Raw genomic sequence first — 24,860 nt, forward strand, 5'->3', positions numbered from 1 at the left:
ATGTATTAAGGGCGATTAGTTTTCTCTTGGCCAAGTAAGAACAACACAACAAAATATGGTCTAGTCATTTGGAAGGCGAAGTAAATTCGGTCAATTTGAGTAGGAAGCAAAAATTTGATTAAACAAAATGTTTGCGGTATTTTTTTCAGTATTTTTTGAACCGATAATCAGAAACGAGTATTGTTATTATCAACATTAGTTAAGAATCAATTTGCTGCTAAAAATGGTTAAAAAGCGAATAAATGGAAAATGAATGCTTAAATGACCTACGTGCAGATAATATGATCCGAACAACTTCCCTTCGTTTAAACTTTTGTTTGTGTTCCGATAGATAAAAAAAAAATCCATGCACAAATAATTATAGCTTGTGCCTGTGTAAGTATGGCTGTCATCAAAATCAACGTAATCCTTTTCGACTGTACTCTAAGGTAAATTTTATTCTTCTACCCTCAAATGGGAAAATTGCTTGCCATAATTGGTAAGGATATCATGCATAAATCCTATCTAAAAATGTTCATCTCTACCGCTACTTTAATCAAACGTTGAGTCTCGAATTAGGTAACTACGTTCTAATTCACGATTCACTGAGAGAGTAGCTCAATTTACTTAATCACCAACATGTTTGCTTTATTTTACGTTTTTTCTAGATACTCTAGCAGGTAAAATCTATCCAAAAAGATCCGTTTCTTCAATTAAGGAAAAATCTATCCTGTCCTGGCCTATTGCGCTCCAACTTACAGAGCTGAATAGTCTCCTACTAATAATTATTATCATTTTGATAAAAAGAATCACAACTGCGTATTTCACTCCTCCCTCTCCCCTATGGGAAGCAGCAGATTGGTGTTTGGCGCCCTGAAACTCACCTCGGTTGGGCAACAGCGCTGCTCAATTCAGTACTGTTCGTTGCGGTACGTGCGGAAGAAGTGGATCACAATCTCCGGCAAGTTCGGTGCCCGGCAGATGTACCGGTGGCCGTAGTGGCTGGTCTTCTCGAACCGATGGAACTCGATGGGGCCCCACGATTTTCCGCGAGTGTCCAGGGCGGTGCGGTAGAGCTGCAGAAAGGGAAAAATGGGCGAAGCGTTAGTTTCATTATAGCATCGCATGATTTTCAAATTTATCCAAATAGTAAATGCTCTAGCACATTCGAGTTCAGATATTGAGCTCACCTTATAACCTAGGTTGAACGGAACGACGTGATCATCCTCGGCATGCAGAATCAACACCGGCTGCCTGAACTCGGCAATGTGCTGATCCGACTCGAAACGCAACTCATTGGCATACATGGGACTCGAAATGGTGTAATCAAACCAGGGAAGATGTCGATACAACTAAAACGAATAAAACGATAATTTTTCGTAATACCAAGGTTTCAAAATCGATGTTACCTTAGAGAACGGATGAGCACAAATTTCCTCCCGGATATTGTTGAAGGGGCTTTCCAAAACGACTGCTTTCGGTCCTGGCAAGCTCATGTCAGTCAACAGGGACAGCAAATGTGTGGCCACACCTGTCCCCAGCGAATGGCCCCACAGGTAAACTGGATTCTTACTAATACTGGTAATATACTGATATACGGCCAGGGCATCGTACACCACTCCCCGCTCAGTTGGGGAGATGTTGGCCGAATCACCGTACCCTCGGTAATCTAGGGTCACCACGTGGTAATTCAAGCTGCGCAGCAGTTTATACAAATCCACTCGATGTGAAGCCCCCCGTGAGGCAGTGTTCCCGTGGAGATAAAGTACAATATCATTGGTGGTGGCCCGTAGGGTCTCCTCGAACAGGTCTTTCTGGGTGGCACTATCGTCCAGGTTCAGGTTCGGGCGGTGTAGAATTCGCTCGATTTCCCGATATTGCGACGAATCTTTGGTAGCTATTGCGTCCACCTTCTCTCGGACATCCTCCGGGGCGGTCATGTTGGATAGAGTAGGCTGGATAGAGAAAAAAAAACGATAAAAAGGGACGCTTAGTTTGTTTCGTTTTCATCATTACTAATTCTAGGTCAAGGCTGTCACACGTACGGACCGCGGGTTCAATTTGTGCGGCCCGCATAAAGTTTAAGGATTCGTGTCATATCTGGTCCGTTGCGAACTTGAAATTAGAACATACCAAGGCAACACTAAGCTGAGGGTCGTGGGTTCGAATCCCACAGGTCGAGGATCTTTTGTTGAGGATTTTCGACTTCCCAGCGCATAGATTATCTTTGTGCTTGCCATACGATATGCACTTGCAAAAATTGTCAATTGGCAAAGAAAGCTCTCAGTTAACTGTGGAAGTGCGCAAGAACACTAAACCGAGATGCTCTTTCCCAGTTTGAGACGAAACGCCAGGAAAGAAGAAGAAATTCATTTAAGTGACTCTTTATATTATTTCTTAAGATTCTCTTAAATTTTCCATCTTTTATGACTGATTCAGAAAGATCAAGTTTCACATTATTAGGTCAATTTTAACTTTCAAATTCAAATTCAAATTTATTAAGCATAACTATTGCAATACATAGCGGCACTGCACTTTTAAGACTTTAATGAACTCAAAGCTCCTCGAAAAAGTCTCAAAAGTACCGAGAGTGTTGTTGTTGTTGTTATAATAATTGTTACATGCTAATTGATATAATTCGTCTACTTAAAGATATCTACCTAGATGATCAAGCACATACTTTTTCAAATTCTTCTTGAATGTTGTAATAAATTCACAGTTTTTTACGCTACTAGGCAAATTGTTATAAATGCGAGGTCCAATGGACGAAAATCTTCTTCTACCTATCTCAGACGCAAAATTCGAGGCAACTATACGGTCCAAATTCCGGGTTTCGTACTGATGTGATACATTCTGTAACTCAAAATTGTGATGTATATCTTGGATACAAATAATTCTATGGATTACAATTGAGGTTTGATATGCATGTAAAGCACCGATTGGAACTATACTGTGGTTGAAAGAATCATATAGATTTATCGTAGGATGTAGAATGGAAGGCGATATATGGCTTTTAGGCACCTGTTTTGTTGCACCTGCAATGCTTTTAACTGATTGACACCTACAGAGGCCCATACACATGATGCATATTGGTAACGACTATTTATAAAAGCATAATATATTTTTAATAAAACGTGTCTAGGAAGGAAGTAGGATAGTTTCCTAAGCATGCCACAAATCGGAGCACAAGTTTGGACTAGATGTTTGATGTGATTTTTCCATGACAAGTTACAATCGAGAATGATACCTAAATGTTTGAAACATTCAACTTCTTCAATCTCCTCGTTCTTAAACATGATACCTGTATGTTCCGAGAGAATAGTGCGTGGTCCTCTTATTATCATAAATTTAGTTTTCGCAACATTTAGTGATAGCAGATTGTTTTCTAGGTATTCACTTACAATAAGAAGATCCTCTCTCATCTTATCAACTATTTCTTGAGGAGTCCGCCCAGTATAAGAGAGAACTGTATCATCAGCAAATAGTCTAGGAACACCGTTAAGCCGTAAGTTACACAGATCGTTAACATAAATAAGAAACAACAGCGGTCCGAGGTTGCTTCCCTGGGGTACCCCAATTTCAATACTAAGTTCACTACTCCGACATCCATTAACAATGACAGCTTGTTTCCTATTCTGCAGGTAACTCCTTAGCAACTTGTTAGGAAGCAGACCGTTGATGCGATTCCAAAGTTCTTTGGGATTGCCGGCATTAAAAAATTGACCATAATAATGTTTTTTGGCTTTCCGCTTTGCTGCCACAAGTTTTTTATTGGCTAATCTCAGAACTTCGGCGAGATGATCATTCGTACGGTTTCTCTTCCATCTCTTCAGCGCAGTATCCCTTGCATGACAAAGGACTTTCATGTCATAATTAAACCATGGACATCCCTCTTTTTTCAGTTTAACGTGCATAGATTTGGTAGTTGTATTCGCGTTCCGAAGCTCAATATACTTTTCTGCAATTTTTACCAGCCTTTCATTAGGATTCGCATTGGCCCAATCGTAGACTGTCATGAACTCATTGAATTTTCTATCGACAACTTCGGACTTAATGATAGTCTTCGTCAATGTTCGCATACGGTTACTGGCAACAAATGTTTTCAAAGATGTTAGAACATAGTTGTGGTCGCTAAGTTCACAGCTAATGGTGTAATTAGTGATTCTAGTGATGTCATCAATTCGTGCAATAGAATGATCCAAGATAATGTCACTCTCAGGTCGTGTAATGTTAGTGTTTGTAACTATCATGCCGTATGATTGTAGAAGGTCCATGTATTCTTCCTTGTCTCGTCTGTCGCGGTTGATTGCCACATTCATGTCACCAAAGATAAATATTGGTTTGGAAAGGTTCGACGAAGCCAAAATTTCTTCCAGGAGGTTTCGGAAACGAACAAAATCAAAATCTGGAGGACGATGTATACCGTGAATAGAACAAACGGAATTGTCCATTGGTATATGTAGGTTGATAAGGTGATAACCATCTATAGTAGAGTTGCTTATGATATCGTAGCCAATGCCGTTCCTTACATAAACAGCCAAGCCTCCAGCAGATTGAGTACGACAAGAGTGTATAGAGGAGAATCCATTCATATTGTAGAAACTCGACCTGTCTTGTTTGATGCACGTTTCGCAAATTATCAGGATATCCACAGGAGTACCCAAGTTATCGATAAATATGGCTAATGAATCAAGTTTTTCAATATTATTCATGCCGCGAATATTGATCTGTAGCATATTAAAGCAGGATTCACGTGCAAAAAATGATCGCTGAATTGGTGGCTCGACAAAAATGTTACTTTCCTTTAAAATGTTATCCATGGCCATGTCGTACATTTTCACAACTGCTTTGATTGCTGATTTGAAGTCAGTTTATGAAAGTCTGCTCGAGTCCTGATGACGATGGGCTTTGAAGACTTGTTGAACCTTACTAGGATGTCGCCAGCAGTACTAGCCCACACATAGGAGAAGCCTATGGCATGTTGGGAATGTTTTAGCTCATTCAAAAGTTCAATTTTCAGTGGAGATAATTTTATGAGAATCAAGTACGAAAAACTCTGTCGCATAACTTGCTTTACTGTTTGATAGATTTGACTGAAATTCCATCAATCTTGAACAAAATTTGTTGCTAAAAATAAAACAATTTGATTGATTTAAAGTGTGGATTCTTATAAAACTCTGGACATGAATTTCACCGGAAACATGAACATGTTCTATCAGAATGTTGAGTTGTATTTTCACAAAATCGTTCACAGGATTTCACAGAGTCAGAACTGGTACCGAAAAGGGACATAGTTCTCATATAATTCTAAACAAGAGTTTTTCATGAACTTAGTTCAATTTTTGTCAAAATTAAAGTTTATCAGATTGCATTACAGTGTTTGAAAATGAATCTTGGGAAAGATTTTCTAAGCAATCCTTGAGACAATTCCCAAAAAAAAAACCCTGGGCAAGAATTTCAAACAAAAATAAGTGGGATTCTGAAACAATGGTTTTTGGATTTCTAATGAAATTTTGAGAAGGATTTTTTAAAAATCATGTACCGTAATCCGGGGTATCATTGATCAGCGGGGTAACATTGATCGGAATGAATCATCTCGTAAAAAGTTCGTACCATCATTTATTGATGGAACATTTCCAAATTACGAATGGTGATTCTCTTTCTTATATTCATAAGCTAATGTAAGTGAGGATTTTTGCGAAAATTGCGTTTAATTCATGCGTAGATTTGTTAACTTTTCGAAACAATGATTTGAATGGGTAAGGATGACACTACCGAAGATTCATGTCTCACATAAGTTCTTCAAACGATATGACCAAGGAAAATGCGGTTCTTACTAAAAACGACATCGCCGAAAACGATTCCGTTGTCAAAATTTTCATAAGTATGCTCAATTAGGCAACATTAACGAATTACTGTAAAAAATATAGGATTCCCTTAGGAAATTGCCTACCTTAAGGCGTATTCCGTGGTTCGAAGTGTTTTTAATTTTAAAATAACTCAAAAGGTAAATGACTTGTAAGCGTTTGGCCTTCATATTCGGCTTCGGGGGCCGTGATTTAAGTAAGTAACGATATTTTCAATATTACCGAACGTTGTTTACACAGGTGATCAATGTTACCCCATATCAGCTAAATAAAAAAATCACTTAAAACATTTTTTTAAACATGCTTAAACATTTAAAAAAACAAAATGCAGTATATAGTCACGAGCTATGGTTGGCAGTACTTGTTTTAAAAATATGAAATTTTCAAGATTTGCATTTTCAAACAAAATATTTAAGAAATATTCAAAAAAAAATGATCAATTACGGTACCGTAATCCGGGATAACATTGGTCAGTTTGTTGGATATTGCTTAAGTGTTTCATTAGAAAATGCAAATGTTGCAAGTTTTATATTTTTCAAACAAGTACTGCCCCACATAGCTCGTAACTATATACTGTATTTTGTTTTCTGAAAAATTTACGCTTGGTTAAAAAATGTTGTAGGGTTGTTCGATTTCGGTGATATGCGATAACATTGATCACCTATGTAAACAATGTTTGGTAATACTAAAAATGTCGTCACTTACTAAAATCATGGCTTCTGAAGCCGAATATGAAGGACAAACGCTTACTTTTACTGTTTGAGTTATTTAAAAATTAGAGAAAAACACCTTGAACCGCGGAATATGCCTAAAGGTAGGCAATTTCCTAAGGAAATTCTACATTCTTAACAATAATTCGTTAATGTTGCCTGATTGGATATACTTATGAAAGTTTTGACAACGGAATCGTTTTCGACGATGCCATTTTAAGTAAGAACCGCATTTTCTTTGCTCATATCGCTTGCAAAACTTATGTGAGATATGAATCCTCTGTAGTGTCATCCTTAACCATTGAAATCGTTGTTTCGAAAAGTTGTCAAATTTACGCGTGTAGTAAACCCAATTTTCGCAAAAAAAAACTATTTTTTATCAGCTCATGAGTATAAGAAGGAGAAAAGCCATTCATGCTTTCGAAATATCAATAAATGATGACACAAACGTTTTACATGATGAGTCATCCCGATCAATGTTACCCCGCTGATCAATGATACCCCGGATTACGGTACATCACTCTTACCATTACGAGCCGGATTTTTTAAATTATTCCTGGATTATATTTGAAGACGTAGTACTGATCATAGGAAATCCCACATCATTTTTAACACGATTATCACAGAATACCATCATGTAACAAAACATGTTTGAAAATTATAAATTTTCTTATACCTATACTTTTTTATTTTTTTTATTTACGACACTTTACACCTTAATGGTGTATTCGTGTCGGATTGAAGTTCATCATAAATTACAATTCAAGTACAGTACAACAATAATACAATTAGTTAATTTGTTATTCTACCTATTTCATTTGCGTTTTCCGTTCTCTTATATTTTCTAGAACGGGTAACTCTCCATCCAGAATCCGCTAACTAGCATCGATCTTTTCCTTCTTCTATCTCTTGACCCTCACGATCACAGTGTGTTCGATTATTTTCATCGCTAGATGTTCGGGTTGACAGTCGCCGCTTCGTGATAGTTTGCAGATCATCGTTGGTCGTACTATCGTTATCGTCGTCGTCGTCCTCATCGTCCATGTCATGCGATAGTGTTGTTGGTGGGTTATCGGGCTTCATGTGGTTAATAGCAGCCGAGCGGGACGTTTGGTCTTGATCATCTTTTTTGTCGTGTTCGGTTGATGTTTTTTGTTTCTCGTTTTTTGGATACGTAACGAGAGACGATTGATTTTCGATTGTAATGTGGGACGGCACTGGCTTCTTCATCTTCATGCGTACCACTCTTACCCCATTCGGCACTCCGGCGAAATAGATTTTCCACACTTCGTTACTAATAGAGACAACTGTGCCGTACTGCTTTAGGTAGTCGGTGATGGTAGTATTGGACATCTGCGGTGATAAGTCGTGGATCCTTATGGTTGTTGTAGGACCATCCACGTAAATTGGAATATGATAACAGCTCCGTTATGCTCGAGCCAATATCGTAGATGGTGCTGCTTTGCCAGGCGAGAGGGTAAACCAGCGTTGTACATCTCAATGTATACACAATTTCGAAGAGTGTGCAGTTGAAGGTCCCGTACATCGGCCATATCGAGCTTAACGAAATCCTGGAGGAACTCCTCAACCTGATCTGTTGGGGGACGCTTCGGCAAGACACTGAAGTCCACTACAAGAGTGTTCTTCCTGTATGAAGACATCTTGTGTTGCACAGTAATCGCGATAGCTTGAGCTATGAAAAAGACGTCGTTCGCGCACGAAGGGCAACTGTCAACTGTATACCTATACTGAATTTGGGTAAGCTGAATCAGAAAATTACCTCAATTTATAATCGTTCTATTTTTTCTATCAGAATACTTTACGAAATTGAAACACAATTCTAAATCAAATCTCAAATCGCTTTGAATACAAGTGATAAAAGACGTTATTGTTATTCCATTTGTCACAAGGTGAAGTGTTTCCCTTGGTTTCATCAATTATCGATCAGCCGTAATTTTATTTGTTTAGACCATGCGGACCTAGACTTATATCTAATAAAAATAAAAATAAATATATGTAACAGTCATTTATACCGCATAAATATCAAGGACTCTAATATTTGTGAAAATGGTGAATCGTATGATAATATAGATCATATTGTCTATAATTGTACTCGTTTTAATTTGCCAAGAAAAAAATATGAAAAAAATCAAGATTTGGCCTTAATGTTGGGTGACAAAACGTCGAAAGATAAAACGTCGAATGCCAAAACATCGAATGCCAAAATGTCGAAAGTAAAAAATACGAAGAAAATTGAAAGAACTGTAACGTAAAGTCCAAATATAAAACAATGTTTTGAACAGTGCAAATTATATTATTTTCCAATGTCATCACAGTGATATTTTAATATTAAGCTGGTCTTAGAAGTGATGACAAAACATCAATTGACAGTAGCTAAAACTTGTCGTTATAGGTTAAATGTGTTTAATAAATATTCAGGTTATAAAATAATTATTGGAATCTCTCATCAAATTACTACTTTCAGTCAAACTATATACATTCTTTACAAAAAAAAATGCGGTCAAATGTATAGAAGTCTGTTCAATAGTTCACTGGTCACACTATCATGAGTCGCCCAGTCACGATTAATAGTCACTCTGTTCCACAAGCAGCTTGCTAACTATACTGATAAAGAATTCCTACTTCCTAGAATAAAATAATAAATTCATTCAACTTGCTCAAATTTGTGGAAGAATGGATTTATTTTTTGATAATAGCCAAACATTCAGTTTTAAATTTTATGAAAGTTCTGTCACTTATTTGTTGAAAGAATGTGTGTACTTAATAAGAATAAATAATATACTATTCATCAACAGATAGCTTGTCCAGTGTCAAATTCAACGCACTTTAAAACAACTGTTGCATCATTTTTTGAGAAGTTAACTGATAACTGTAAAATATTCACAAAATTAATAAAACACGTTTAAGCTAGTTTTAACTAAAAACAAATTAAGCATCGCTTCCACAACAACTATAGGCAAACAGTTTCAACGCTAAATAAATCGCACTCGCTCTTTCCGCGTGTGTAGTGTCCATGAGATGGATGCATATGGGTTATGAAAGGGGTCCGCATGGTCTGTAGGGATTTGAATTCTAAACTTGTAACCAACTCAGTTATTGGGTCACCAAGTGGCTCGGTAGCTTAGTTGGTAAAGCGCTCGTCTAGCATACAAGAGTCCTGGGTTCAAATCCTAGCCAAGCACGAGGATTTTTTTTTCAAAATTTCACCCATAACTTGTCCATCTTTCCCACGCGTAATGAGTTAATTAATTTAATTTCACAGTTTCACACACGAAATTTTATACTTTTTGTACTTTTAAGGGCAAGTGTGCCACGTGTTTGGCAATAAATATCCGTTGGAGAGAAACTTATAAAAATGTAAATTTTAGCAACAAACCGATAATAGTGAACCAGGATGAGGTATCGGTAGTGTGTTTTGCCGTGAAGGGAATTATCTGTCCTTTATGATCGAAAAGCAAAATATTTCAAGATTCAAGTATTTTATAAGGTATAAGGTAGAGTGTATCGAAAAGTATTCGCAAACATTCAAAGCGGTATATCTCAGAGATTTTTTCACGCAAATTTCCATCATTTCATCAAATATTGAATCAACTAAAAAAATATTGATTAATATGTAGTCTTAATATAAATACAACAAGGTTTACAAAGCATAGAAAATAAAATCTTGCACAAAATTACATTTTTGAAGTGTCTTCTTAAGCTTCGATGATTTGTATTGAACAAAATTTATATCAAACAAAATAGGATGAGAAGCTTATTCTATCGGAAAATATGTTTACTTCACACAGCACGTAAAACGGATTTCAAAAAAAATAAATTATTGCTCCGAGAAAGCTCAAATATTGGAATAAGGTCGGTTTTAGAAAGTCACTTTTGTATAATCAACTTTTGAAGCTCTGTCATATACAGTGGTAATTATATAGAGTACCATTTTTTGCTTACGTTACTTCATTAATATTTCCAATCAAAAAATATTTTTTTCGTTCGATACTACCATTAACTTGTAGAGTGAAAAAAAACGAGGTCCTTAAAAATCGCCTTTTTTCGATTTTTGTTTATGCTCTAAAATGCTTGTTAATGTACTTTTCAAAATATTTTTTACACTGTGTCATGAGAGTTGTGGCACAGAATATACTAGCATAAACAAAAACCATTTTTTCTTAAAATTTAACACATTTATTAACATATCAATTTTTTTAGATGTGTAAGATTTTCATCGATATCTGTTAGTAATTTGCAAAATTATCATACAAAATGCCACTTTATTGAAACAATATCACCGCATCATAATTTTTAAATGCATTGTAAAGCATTTCTGATCAAAAAGTGGTTTCTAGGTGCAGCCCAATATTTTAGAGACTGTTTTGAATGTTTGCGACTACTTTTTGATACACTCCTTATTAACTAGTTTTTTGATATATTGAGCTTTTTTTGTCAAGGGAATTCTTACGCACCACCTATGCATATATATCCTTGTAGGCAGGAACAAAGTTGTTCTAATTAGTAAATTAAAATAAATACCCTGAACAAAATTTCGTAATCAACATGCAAGCAGCATTTTGAAATAACAAATTGTTACCGTAATTTTTAGTGTTGATCTAGTCGAGTATTATATACGTCGTAATAGAATGGTCCGTTTTGTATGAAATAGAGATAAAAATAACAGTTTCAAGCATTGAACTTTTTAAATACTATCGAATTCACTAATGTATAGTTTAACACGTGATAACCCTTGTTATAAAGCAGCTCCTTATGACGGTAAGCTTTGAAATATGTCCTAAATTGCCACCAAGACTTTCCTTATTAAGTAATATAAAAATAAAATAATGAAATAGTTATGAACGTATCAACTTGATATTCAATCGGTGGCACACTTACCCCATAGTGTTAAAAAATACTTTATATTGGATGATATTAGAGAAGCTGCAAAACAGGTTAGCACTGGTGGAAAAATTTGTGTTCAAATTGAATTACCAAAATGTTCGAGACTGCACCCCTCAGTACAAAACTAATACTTTTACAATTCCTTTCCATTTTAAATGACACAATGGTTATGAGAAAATATAAAATTTACATCATAATACTAAATTGGCGGATTTGATAAGCTTATGACATGGTTAGAGAACAAATTGCTTAAGGTGGCACACATGCCCCAAAAACTGCTACTGTGATAGGATTCCAAAAATAAAAAAATATTCTTGTTACTCAATTGTAAACCACTGAATCTGAATCAAAACTCAAAACTCTACACATGGGTTAAGGAGAGATCGTCATCTTCACCTCACTGATCAACTACATCCCGACTTACGGTAATGATTTTTCCACCAGTATTGCTTTACACCTTCAAAAACTATGAATATTTCTGGCAAAACTAGTTACGATATCTATTTACTGGCGATTACAGAATATTTGTGATGTCAACGAGACACTCCATTGTTTTAAGCATTTTCTATTTGGTACAAACCTGATCAAATTCAACACAGTGATCAATTTGACCTCGGATTACGGTACTTCATCAGAAATTTCGCTTTTGTGTATTTCTTCCTTCTATTCCAATACCTAGTATTGTCAAACTTCTTATTTTAATTTTTGACCGAAAGTACTGAAAAGCCTCTGTAAGCATCACTTGAACTGATCCCAGTAGATATTTATCCAAAAATTTCAATAAACAACAACAACATTTATCAGGATCTTCTACGAGTTTGTTAAAAATTACGAACAAAGAAGTACTGCCAAAATTTGACAACTAACTAGGGGGAGATCCCCCAGTACCGGACACTTAAGCCACTAAATTAATATATCGAAAAATATTGGTTTCATGTGCTCGTGTTACCCATTTATGATAAATATTATCATTTTTATAGTGTACAAAAATAAATTTGAAGATATAAATATGAATTTTGACATTGCATTTTGATGATGTATTTTAGTACCAAATTGATCGATCTTGAAAGGTGGCACCCAATACCGGACACATTCTGGAAATGCCTCAAATTATGTGAATTTGTACATCATTGAATGTGTTTACTATATGAATAGTATATAATTGCCAATTCAATGCATTTGCAACATTTAATAGAACAATTTGAGTTTTTCTTAGTTTGCAAGATGTCCATCAAAAACCTCTTTCATATATGATGAAAAATAACACATCTTACGATGCTGTTCTGAATGTACATTCTTCTTAATTTTATTGCATGTTTGATACCATGATCGAAGCAGTCCATGAAAAATTAATGTATTTTGAGAGACTGGTGCAATAATTACAAAGATATCATGTAACAAATCAAGTTGTCCGAAACTGGGGGATAGGAGTTGCTCAACCAAAATTGTAATTTGTCCATATTTAGTTCAATTATGGTACAAAATACATTCATACTATCAAATGTGGATTATGTTCGAACACGCTTGCGTGATCTAAATTATTTTTTCATATTCGAAATAATTACTAAATAGGCTCAAAATTAAGGCGACACGTCAATTTTTTTAAAATTTTCAAACTTTTGTCCTTTTTTAAAAAGGCATGCACAATTCAAGGATATGCAGGATTATTCTACGCAAACATTAGTCTCCATAATAGCTTCATTTTCTACTAATACACCATCTTGATTGGACCATGATTTCTCAATTTTTCGACTTTGTCCGGTATTGGGTGCTGTCCGGCACTGGGGGATCTCCCCCTACATCAAATTTCTCAGAGAACTCGCTAGAAATGCTCCCTGTGGATTTGCAGAAATTGAGATAAAAATGAAAGCAATGTGAAGAATGATAGGTATTAATAAATAAATTAAAAAAGTAAACGTGATTTGAACGAATCAATCGAAATCTTCATATGATTACCGGAACCAACACACCCCCAGAACTGTTCATTGATCAAAAATTAAAGCAAGGAATGCCTAGAACGTCATCTTCCATTATTCACAATTTAACGTCTACACGACTTCGGTAATATTTTCGTTATTTATAGCACAGTGCAATGTCATGCACGAGACCGGTCGTGCTCCAATTTTCTCTGTGTGTCAAATTTCGCTTTTAAACATTATTTTGCACATGTGTTGCTGCTCTATTTGCGCTCAACATTCGAATTCGCAACACGATGACGATCTCCCAAGGGGAAACATGTGCATCAGGGTGGTTCAAATTACAAAAAAGTTTGAAAACTAATCCATCATATCTTGCTTACAAATCTTCTGGTGGAAATAGAGTTCTGTCAAAGTTTCAGCACTTTCGGTGGAGATTTAAAAATGGCCCAAAGACGATGAAGGTTTGTATGGAAATTACTATGAAAAATATTGAATAATATTCCAAATGCCATAGTACTTCAATGTGAGCACAAACATATAATCTCAAAGTGCGTGGGCTTCGTAGCCGTACGCTTAGTGTCACTGCCTTGGTTACGCGCATCGTGCTAAGAAGTGGGTTTCAATTCCCGCTTTAGGCCGAAAAACTTTACGTGAGAAACGTGGTGCTTTCTTCAAATGGCTTCAAAGGCCCACTGGAAACATTAACGTGTAGTGTATTAAGTGGACACTTATTCTTCGAGCCATGCAATTCGAGAACAAGCGGAAAGTAGGTACCATCTTTTATTTATTTGGATCGAAGTGCAGTTCTTATCATGTCCGATCAATCACGGAGTAGCAACATGTACATACAGTCAGTCTATGCTATGCTATGCTTGATGTTGATTTTTAAACAAATAGTGGCTTTTCGTCCTTGGCGAGATCGTCAATAAATGTTTGTGTATGAAAATTATATTGCCTTTATATCAATTCTGTTCAGCGATTGATTTCAAACGAACTGTGTTTTTCATTTTACATAGTTTAACATTTATGTAAACTGTCGGTAATCAGAAAACGTGACGCAACTTATATGAAAACTAGATAAAACTTGTTTTCTACACACTTTACTGCCGTGAATCGTAAGTCAGTCCCATCTGTGAAAAGTAGGCATTGAGAAAATGGGCTGTGAAGTTTTCAAACTCGTTTTCCATACGATTATTCAAAAAATTCCAGAGAATTGGAACATGTTCAAATCTTGGTAAAACTTTCATAATTTGCTTTTCACTATGATATCTGTCCGAAAAATAAAGATTATCAAAACACGGTTCAGTTTTGTGTTACACGGTGTGGAAATCTGTAGTGGGACTGATATGCGGTTACTTTTCATTATGGAACAATTTGACTTGCTGTTTTTTTCCTATTTTTCTGAACAAATCTTGTTATCTTATTAGTGCAGCTGAAAGAGCATTGGAAAATATGTTGAAAACTGAACTCAACTTAATTTTGACGAAAATGCAGATGGGTCTGACTTGCGATTCACGACAGTTTACATGCATAACGAAATACCGATGATGTATAGCTTCGTAATGATATGGAATCATCTTTAAAACAATTTTCAAACTCCAGAATTTGGCCCGACCTACATTTCTCTATAATCTGAGTTTTCAATGTAAATTTAAGTAACCACAAATAAATCATGTAAATAAATAAATGCATGTAAAATCATAATACATTTCAGAACTCCATCAGTCGAACGTGTTTAACTTTAGACTGATCGTTTTATTTTTCGAATTTCAATAAGTCCAAATGAGGGCAAGTCATTATTAAATTTATGTATAAAGTACCGTCTGCCTTGATTACTTACGTACGTCTTTGGGCCACTTTTAATCCATTTAACGGTCATGGTGTCTTTAGAGCACCCTCACTGTCCGACGAATTCATGTTTGCATAAACCAATTCAATTCAATGGTGTAAACCTGTTATGGGCTCATTTGAGTACTCAACTTGATGGTTCAATACTACAACTATTGATAAAAAAACAGGTCAGTGTAGATGCACCACAAAAAAAACTTTTTTTTTGCGATTGCGATAAATTTAAGTGAAATCTAACAACTTTTGTTCCAGCATTGAAAAAAGTCGGAAATAGAGTTAATTATTCAATCGAATGGTTGAACTTGTCAGGACTCTTTTCTATCTAAAAGACCATAAAAAACTTGTCAGGACTCTTTTCTATCTAAAAGACCATAAAAAGGTTTAAGAGATTTTTTAAATTTAAAGTTTCATCCTTTTTTGTAATTTGAACCACCCTAATGTAAATGCAGTGCCACTCATATGTGCTCCAGAGAACGAGAATCGCTTGCAACAGAATGGCTTTCAAGTGGTAATTAAGCACTGCACTGCTCAATACTAGAGCACTTCTTATTGCCCTAAAACCCTTACCTCATCAATTTGCAGTTCTTTGGCGAACCGGCGAACCAGATCATTGGGAAGCACGTGCCACACCGCGACATCCACATCGATGTCCTCTTCTTGGTCCCGGTAGGTGACGAAAAAGTTACGCGTCGCGTACAGTCCGCTCTTCTCCGGACGTTTGAGATCAAGATTTGGCGGATAGGAGACTAAAAATGAAAATCGAAATCAGAAATTTGCACATGTTCGAAAATAATTTATTCTTACTAAACGTCAGAAACAGGATGCTCTTCTGCAGGGCAAACGAGAATTTGAATATCAGTGGCAACACAATGAAGATGATCACGAACACCAGGATGCAGATTTTGCACGTCGTCAAACAGATTCTGCAAAGAGAGAAAAGAAAAAAACGAAACAATCAACGCTCTGGTTACATAATTTGCTCTAAACACGAAGCGCGCACTTCAGTAGAATGGGCCTTCTTTGCATCGCAAAATAGGGCATCCTGATGGGCCAGGGCGATCCGGATCCAATGCAGTGCTATCCAGTTCACTTGATTTTCCGCTGACGCCCGCAGACACGTGACACGACGCCCTGTTCGATCCTCTATGATCTATCGATCTTTACCGGCTAAGGGCACAGAAGACGTGCCGGAGATCGTCGCTTGAACCTGACCGTGGACGAGGCCTGGGCAGTGTTCGATAGTTAGGTGGATTACAGTGCACTGAGAAAATCTAGACTCTTTCGCGTGGATGGCTTAGCCGGTCTGACTGAGCTGACCGTATGCAACGAAGTGCGCAAATATAGATTAGTTTATTTTCATATCGCGCGTACGGTTGCAGAAGTGGATGGGTACAAGTACTACAGTTGTGGTGCAGCGAGAGCGAGCGACTGGGGATGGAGGATAAAACCTTGCACTTCAGAAACGTGTAGCGCCGCAGCTAACGGAATACGCGGTATGTTCTTGTAAACAATTTGGAAAAATGAATTCCACGAAAACCGTGAATGCAATGTTTATATTGTCGAAAAGTAACAGCTAGCGATTTGAAAATAGAAATGAGGAAATGGTATGGCGGAGGCCTTAGCCATCTGCATTCCTATTATTTGGGATTAGTTTATAACACCGAAAGATTTTTTTTTTTTGCCCAATTTTGAACCTCCGTTTCCTTCTTAGAGAAAGTAATTATTTGATCATAAAAGAAAATTTCGTTTACTTTGCTCTGCGTACATTTTTACTAAATATTGACTGCTTCCGAAATCATTGGTGAGCTCGTTCTATACTACTATTGCATTAATGTCCTCTCTGCATACGATTCATGTATGTAGCAGGCCTAGTCCTATATAAAATTATTGTAGTATAATACAATCTGGATAGACTAGATTTCCGAGGAGAATTGATGTTCACCTAAATATTCATTTTTTTGAATTGAGGTACTACTAAAAATTCTATTCAAGTTGTCTACAAAATAAATTAATCCATACAATAATTATTACACTTTTTTTAAATTTAATGTTGTTAAATTACTCTTGCTTAATCTGTACCTTCCTGCAAATCAACAAAATGCTGCAATTTCGGCAACTTTTACGGTTTGCCTTCATTATAGTCACAATGGAATCTGATCAGATGTCAAGCATTATAACATTGCACATATTCTACTGCATATCAACAACATTGCTATTATTCGATAAATTTCAATTCACTTGCTTTTTTCGAATTTATAAATTGCGCTGCTGCACTAACATTACTTTACAAATTGCTTGATAGCTTTATCAACGGTCTTGCATTAGTTCAACACAACTGTATATGTGAACATTTTAGCTACTTTAATGGTAGGCTTACGGCAATGATATAATGCTCCATGGTTACTTGGGCAGATAAGTCAATTCTATTAACCCCGCCTTTAGACGGGGTACACCTTGGAGTTTCATGTATCTTTGTATAGCTCGGAGATCAAAATGATTTTATTTTTGGCTTGAACCTTGGCTCATCACACGCATAATAGGAATGTTTTTTATGACTTTTGAAAAATTTATGTAAAACAAATTTTTTATATTTTCATAAGCACTGTATTAGCCTCCCAGAAAATTCAAAATACTTAGCAATATTTCCTGAGTTCGGAAAATCCTCATCATGTAAAAAAATCTGGATTCATTGAACCTGACATCTATGTGTCCAATTCAGGGTTGGTAATCATCAGTTTCGTCACTGAACGATGACGAAAAACCAAAGTTTATAATCAACGAGCAAAGGATCATCATTTTCTTTGTCATCCCGAGCAGAAGAAAGTGCTGCTGAAGACCAAACTAGGGTGTTCTACCATACCTAAGGTCTACCAGATAATTTCTAATACTTACAGCTTGAATGAGGTATGAATGAGCCCTGCGTAAAAGTTAAAATATCTCAAAAAATACCTCATACACGTTCTACAAACACCACACTGATAATAAGATCAGGTTTTGTAATACCTAAATAAAACATGATGAATTTTCATATAAAAGTGAAATTTTTCAAGGGTAGTTCAATAACTCCAGCAGGTATAGCTGTCGAATACCTCAATGAAGTATTTTTGATTTTTTTAAACATTTTTTTCAACACCATTATAATACCAACTTGAGGCATTGACTACTGAACAATACCTAATTATGGTATGATGCCAAAATTTGGTATGCATAGATTATTTGATTCTCCTCGGGTTCCATGTTGTTGGTCACAACACGCCATGTTGTCGGCCACATAACACACCGAAACAAAGCCAAAAAAAAAAGGCAATTAGCAATATTTTTCATAACTCTTCAATAAAAAAAGTATTTTACATACAATTGGAAAGCCTTTCAAGGTGTTATGCGCGTACTACTGATAAATCAAGCTATTCTGATCAATTCCAGAACAGCGCTGAATTTTTTGTGACATTTTTTGATGGTCGACCGTTTAATTGGTATTGATTCGTAACAGCCTTCAACCCCTCTACCGGCATCTTCATTTTTATCGCAAGAAAAAAATTCAAATCGCGATAGGGCGGCATCCACAAATTACGTAACGCTCTAGGGGGAGGGGGGAGTAGACTCAAGCGTTACGGCTCATACGAAAATTTGAAATTTTTCATACAAAAAGCGTTACGGAGAGGAGCAGGGGGTCGAAAATTTTCAATTTTAGCGTTACGTAATAAATGAACGCTGCCTAACATTTTTGTTTCTCGGTTTTTTTTGCACCATTCTTGCACAAAACCTCAAAAAACTCTTCTAGTTTTGAAAACTGTGCCAACATTGATCATTGGTCATCTGAATCCAGAGATATTCCAAAATTCCTTGGGGGACCGACGCGTAGCCATAACCCACGTATATATCTCAGGCTACAGAATTATTATCGTATTCGGATATTCACTTTTCGGAACAATACATAAATGAGAGCATGTTGTGAAAAAATGAAGCAATTTGGTGCAGCCGTCTTTGAGTAATGAGTATTTACGATGTGGTACCAGCACTGGAAAAATAAAGATCTTTAAAACTTCATGAAACTTCATATCTTAATTTTCAGATATCTCTGAGAATACTTAACCAATTTGTATGATTTTTTCAGAATAGCTCGTTATCGCATGCCATTTTGTAGCCCACATTTTTTTTTTTCGATAAGTTGACGTAAAACAAAATGGCCGCCTAAGACATTTTGTAATGTCGGTCCCCCAAGGAATTTTGGAATATCTTTAAAACCAGATCACCAATCATCAATATCGACACGGATTCTTAAACTAGCAGAGTTTAAAGAGAACTTGTGAAAAATGATGCAAAAATACCGACAAACAAAAAAGTTATAGCGATTTGAACTTTTTTCTTGCGGTAGAAAATGAAGCTGCCGGTAGAGGAGTTAAGTCAAGTTAAACGTGTTTAACAAAATCACCGGTAGAGAAAAACTACTAAGGTTTTTCGTCGCGAGTATGAACTTGCTCGATAATACTTAGTAGTGCAGCCACCTTTAAGTTCTCGAAAAAATGCCTGAAAATTAGGCAAAACTATATTTACATCATAATGATTGTAAAAAATGTATTGAAGATAGGGGTTTCCTACTTTTTTTCTTGTTCAATCAACACTACTGTACACTCCGCTTCTGACTCTGCGCTACATCTCTTAACTATTTCTGAACCAACGAGGATAGTGGTTCCATTTAAATGTTGAAAAATCACAACTATTCGTTTTATAAACTAGCAAACTCCTCACAATAATAACACAACTTCTGCGGATTATACATGCTTATAAGAGAAATATTTGTAACTTTTCCACTTTGAAAAGGAGCTGAAGTCTACCTTTTTCTAAACCCTTTCACGTATAATTTACATTTGATGTCTTAAAACATTATATCTATCGTCAAGCCACCAGTCGCCGTCAGGTCATCGTCAATATTTTTGCTCTACCAACAACGTTACTTCTAGACACGAAATTAAATCATAACCAAGTGTACCGGTATTGGCCATGTTCCAGTTGTTCGCCACCCCGGATTATATACCGTTTTATGACATATAGGGTTGCCAATTGTTCAGTGTTCGCTAAATTGCTTTGATATGATGCGGAAACATTCTTGGAAACCGCAAAATTTTCTCAGAAAATAATAGAAAAAAATCGTTTTTCTTTAAAATTTTTGCTCCTTTGCACCTATTTTTCGCCATGGTGTTCCTGATTCGCCGTCATCCATAAGAAATCAACGTAGGTGGCGAATTCAGGAACCGAAATTAAAATCGTGGCGAATACTGGTGCAAGTAGTCCAGTATTCGCCACCCTCATTTTTAATACAAAAACAAAGTTTCTGACTAGGTTTTATATTTTCCCTGCTGAGCATGGATCGAAAGCTTTCGTTTAATGTATTGACAGTAACCAAAGGTTGTTTGATTTATGTATGAACAATGTTTTTCCTTAGGGTGGCCAAAACTGGTACACTTCCCCTACTAGACGCACGGTAAATGGTCACATTGCACGGTACAAGGATCTGTCATTCATTTCGAAATTTTCAAAAACTGCTTTTGACATTTGCAAACACAATTTTCGAATAAATTTTTGTTATGCATTACTAATTTTAGATTATCCCCTGAATTATGGTATAATTGCATGCTTCATAGTGGTATTCTAGTTCTAGTACCGCGGTTTCACAACCCACGGTTCGCGGACCCCTAGGGGGCCGTAAAGAGTTCTCAGGGGGTCCGCGAAGCCATTGAGAGCAAGTGTCGTTGCTCCTGATTGATGAATAAATGTGAGTAATCTTTAATCCAGCTTGGTTTCAAGATAACACTATTACCGAGTTGATCTGTGAATTATTTGCAAATTGAAACCTGTTTTGTTCTTTTCAACTGTGAAAATACTGGGAAATACCTGCAATGAGATCCTGTCAGTTAGAAGTGATCTTGAAAAACAAAAACTGTGATATTTCCTGGAGGTGTTCATAGAAAATGTCTGGAATATTTACGGCTTAATCCTCAGTAGTTTTTGCCAGCTTATTAACGAGATCCAAGGTTTTCGGAGATTGTCTGGCGATTTTTTTTATAATATTCCCAACGACAGATAGTTGAAATCTGCAATTATTTGCATTTTATTCTTTACACTTCTGATTCACTTCGGCAAGGTTTTTTGAGAACTTCTGAGCTCATATTTGGTCACAATATGCGTTGTTTGCGAGTTTGAAAGTTATTGCCAAGTTTCAGATAATCCGTCCGAGATAATTCCCCCCGTCAAAGTCCTGGAAGTGCCAAAGTTCTTAACTTTATTCTGAACGGTACATAAATGCGGTTTACTGTTGTGTTTCAGACAATTAGATGGCGAAAAATCACAAGTGGTTTAAGCTGCTTGCCCTTCATGAATTCTTGATTTTTGCCACGACCCTTTATGGATGTTCCTTGTCGTATTATTGGAAAAATACTAGGTAGATTCTTAATTCAATTCTAAGTGGACTCCTCCGAAGGATAACAGCAAGATTCTTGCATTGACGATTCCTTAAGATCTGTTGTGGATTACACACATTTACAAATCATGTCACTAAACAAATCATGATTCAGTATTTCCATAAACATTGATTTTAAAAACAGGGTCCACGAAGCGTTTGTAGAGCTTTAAAGGCGGTCGCGGCTAGGGTTATGGTACCGGTAATACCAATTATTTTTTGATACCGAAATACCGGTACTGGAATGCATTGAGTTTTCGATACTGATGAAAAATCTAATAATCGTTTAGATCGATTCTACCCCATTATCACGAACGACTTATCCCAAGTAACAATTTAGATTCTAACTGGCTTTATTTATTTTTATCATAGTTTTATCGTAGATTTGCATATTCTTCAAGATTTTATAGTGATTTTCACCCAGTAGAAATGATCTTGAACCGTTTTTGGTTTTAAATACTTCTTCAAGAACACTTCGGATGCATCACATAAAACTTCATTTTCAATGAGAACAAGTGACCTTGGCAACAGTTTTATAAAACTTTCGTACTTATCTGTAAGAACGCGCTCGAGTGAGATTTAGAACTCTTGCCCGGGAGCATCATAAATTTCTCCCCCATCAATCAACGCACTAATATGTACATTATTGATTGTAGGATTATAAATCCTATCGGTTACGGGAGCGCCTTGCGTTGATTTTCGATCTGTTCTTCACGGATGTCGTTGTTGAACTCACGGCGCACAACTTACTAATAACGTAAACAACCAGTTCCAGTGGTCTTCCTCCCCTTGGCCATGATATAGGAGCGGAACTGGACCACTGGACACGTCCTTGCAAGGTGGACTTCTGGATGTTGTTAAATGTCCGATTGCTTTCCCTGCTCAACATCAGTGCCTCATGAAGAAGTTCCACAGCTGGAAAAACTTACCTATAGTCATTTTGTAGCTTTAAATTTCATGCCGTAACAAAATCTAGCATGAACGCTTTTCTCCGAAAACGAAAAGTGTAAATAAACAAACGTCAAAATGTGAAGAAGATCAGTTTGTCTTCATCAAGATCGCCTTAAGCCTAAGAACTCTCAAGCGATATTTGTTACGCTTTCCCGAGTTCAGCAAAATTTATCATAGTTCTATGATGGTGTTGAGTAAAACTACCGCCATGATTGTTATTATAGATGCTTTTTGGCAAGGGAGCCATGATGGGAGAATCCATGTATGCTGGATTGTTCAACATTGTCGGGCTCCAAATTGATGAAATTGTTTTCTGAAAATGCAATATTGTCGAGGCGCATAGTGCGTTTCGGATGTTTCATGCATGATATTCACGATGTAATAAGCGTGACAACCGAAAACACGGATAGGTATCGAAAAAAACCGAAAGTTATCATCACCGATGTTTTAATTTGCATTTTGTTTTATTATTGATTGAATATTTTATGAAGAAGTATTTATAAATTCGTTAACTAAACCAACATGATAAACATATTGTGAGTTTAACTTGTCTTGAGAACTACTTGTGAAAGGTTTACTGAAGTGTTGAGGATTGTCATAAGTGATGATTACAAGTTTTAAGAGATACTTGACAGTTGCTCTCCAACACCGTCTCTAGTTGGGCCACTTTAGTCTTATGAGAGGTTTATCATTGGGCTAGTGTAGGATTATAGAATTACTGGTTTTATTTCTAGTTTTATAGAATTGGCGTAAGAGAATACTTCAAGAATAGCATAAAATTAACTTTGCTACTTGGGATTACACCGAATGACATTATCTCTAATTACAATACTACGGGGGCAACGTCGTTCAATGTATTCGTACATTAGGAGAAATAGCATTATGGTGCATTCGGGGTAATGGCATTCGGAGTAATGGATTTCGGGGTAATGGGGTAAAATCGATCAAGAAACGTATTACAGAAAGGCTTTTTAACTATCATCTTGTCAGAACTGAGGATGGTTAGAAGCACGCTCATTGGTTTGCATCTTGGTTCCATTAGAAACATGTTTTGGAACAATTGAAAAACAGGGTGACGTTTTTGAATGGAAATGATTCATGCTATGGTTATCAACAGGCGTATCGAATTATCGATTATTGAATGGTGAACAAAAGAAACAAATTAAGCTGCTGATAGTAAATATCAAGCTTTCTAGACATCTAAGCACAAGTATAAAGAAAGATTTCAGGATGTTGAAACATTTGAATGTGCTTCTATTATGGCATAGATATTGTTGAAAAGTATAATAGTTCTTGTTTTACGTGTATTACTAGTCTGTTCAAAGTGAAATATATGTTGACACTTCACGATGCATGGGCAACAAATCGAGCAACATTCGGATGAACCCAGAAAGAGCATTTTCCGTGTCTCAAAGTTTTGTTATAAAAATACGCACACTTATAGCAGTTAAAAAATGAACTTTAAACGTGCTTTGCATTTTTCATTTCTACAATTTGAATAAAAATCAAGATGATAACATGAGAATAGCCAATAAATTATTCATATTCAACGATTTTTCGCACCACATAGAATATTATACAATACATCTGCAACTTTTCCGAATTTTCTATAAAACGGTCAGATAGGAGACAAATTTCAATGAAGGTGGTCCATCACGCCAGGCAATACTTGAATCAACACATATTTGTGAGTACCTATTTCATGAGTTTTAAATTTAGAACGGATAGCTCAATATTATTTTGAGAACATATTTTGTTAAATTGACGCTTATATTAAGCTGTTCGGTAATCCTATCCGCATGGTTATTAAATGATGCAACTCATTACGCGTGGTAAAAATGGACAAATTATGGGTGAAATTATGAAAAAATCCACGTGCTCGGCTGGGAAATATGTGGGAACAAGTCTTTCCAATTTCTTTCTATTTTATTTTTACCATGAAAAATTCACCAATCACAAAATTTTAAACAGGTACATTTCATTTGAGCTTTGAACAATATCAATTCAAAGTTATATTAAATTTTTAGGAATACAAGAGCTTTTTCTTATCTTAGTGTTGTTCAAAAGGGGATAAGGTATCGTGGAGGAAGTGTAGCAGTGGGGTAAGTGGATGATTTGTCCGTAATAAGCATAAATACTTGAATATTTCGAATGTTTTCACACCTTTGCTTCATTTTAGGTTATATTCTCACGCACACACTGATACTACTGCAAAACTGACACT

The 24,860-nt window shown here is 36.1% G+C and overlaps 1 protein-coding gene across 6 annotated transcripts in view; it reads right to left on the reverse strand.

Moving 5' to 3' along the window:
• Nucleotides 1–409: 409 nt before the first annotated feature.
• Nucleotides 410–24,860, reverse strand: part of LOC5569749 (monoacylglycerol lipase ABHD12) — a 41,872-nt gene continuing 17,421 nt past the window's right edge. For 5 of the 6 annotated variants that reach the window (XM_021853110.1, XM_021853109.1, XM_021853108.1 and 2 more), the window contains 5 exons: nt 16,033–16,151; nt 15,796–15,974; nt 1,389–1,934; nt 1,170–1,331; nt 410–1,055 (listed from right to left, as the gene is read on the reverse strand). In XM_021853110.1, coding sequence (XP_021708802.1) covers nt 891–1,055; nt 1,170–1,331; nt 1,389–1,934; nt 15,796–15,974; nt 16,033–16,151 — 1,171 coding nt within the window. In that variant the 3' untranslated portion in view covers nt 410–890. Of the gene's footprint in view, nt 1,056–1,169; nt 1,332–1,388; nt 1,935–15,795; nt 15,975–16,032; nt 16,152–16,228; nt 16,619–24,860 lie in introns of those variants that run through there. The other variant, XM_001652913.2, reaches the window with a different exon arrangement.

This window comes from Aedes aegypti, chromosome 3 (assembly GCF_002204515.2).
Source record: "Aedes aegypti strain LVP_AGWG chromosome 3, AaegL5.0 Primary Assembly, whole genome shotgun sequence".
Classification (NCBI taxonomy): domain Eukaryota; kingdom Metazoa; phylum Arthropoda; class Insecta; order Diptera; family Culicidae; genus Aedes; species Aedes aegypti.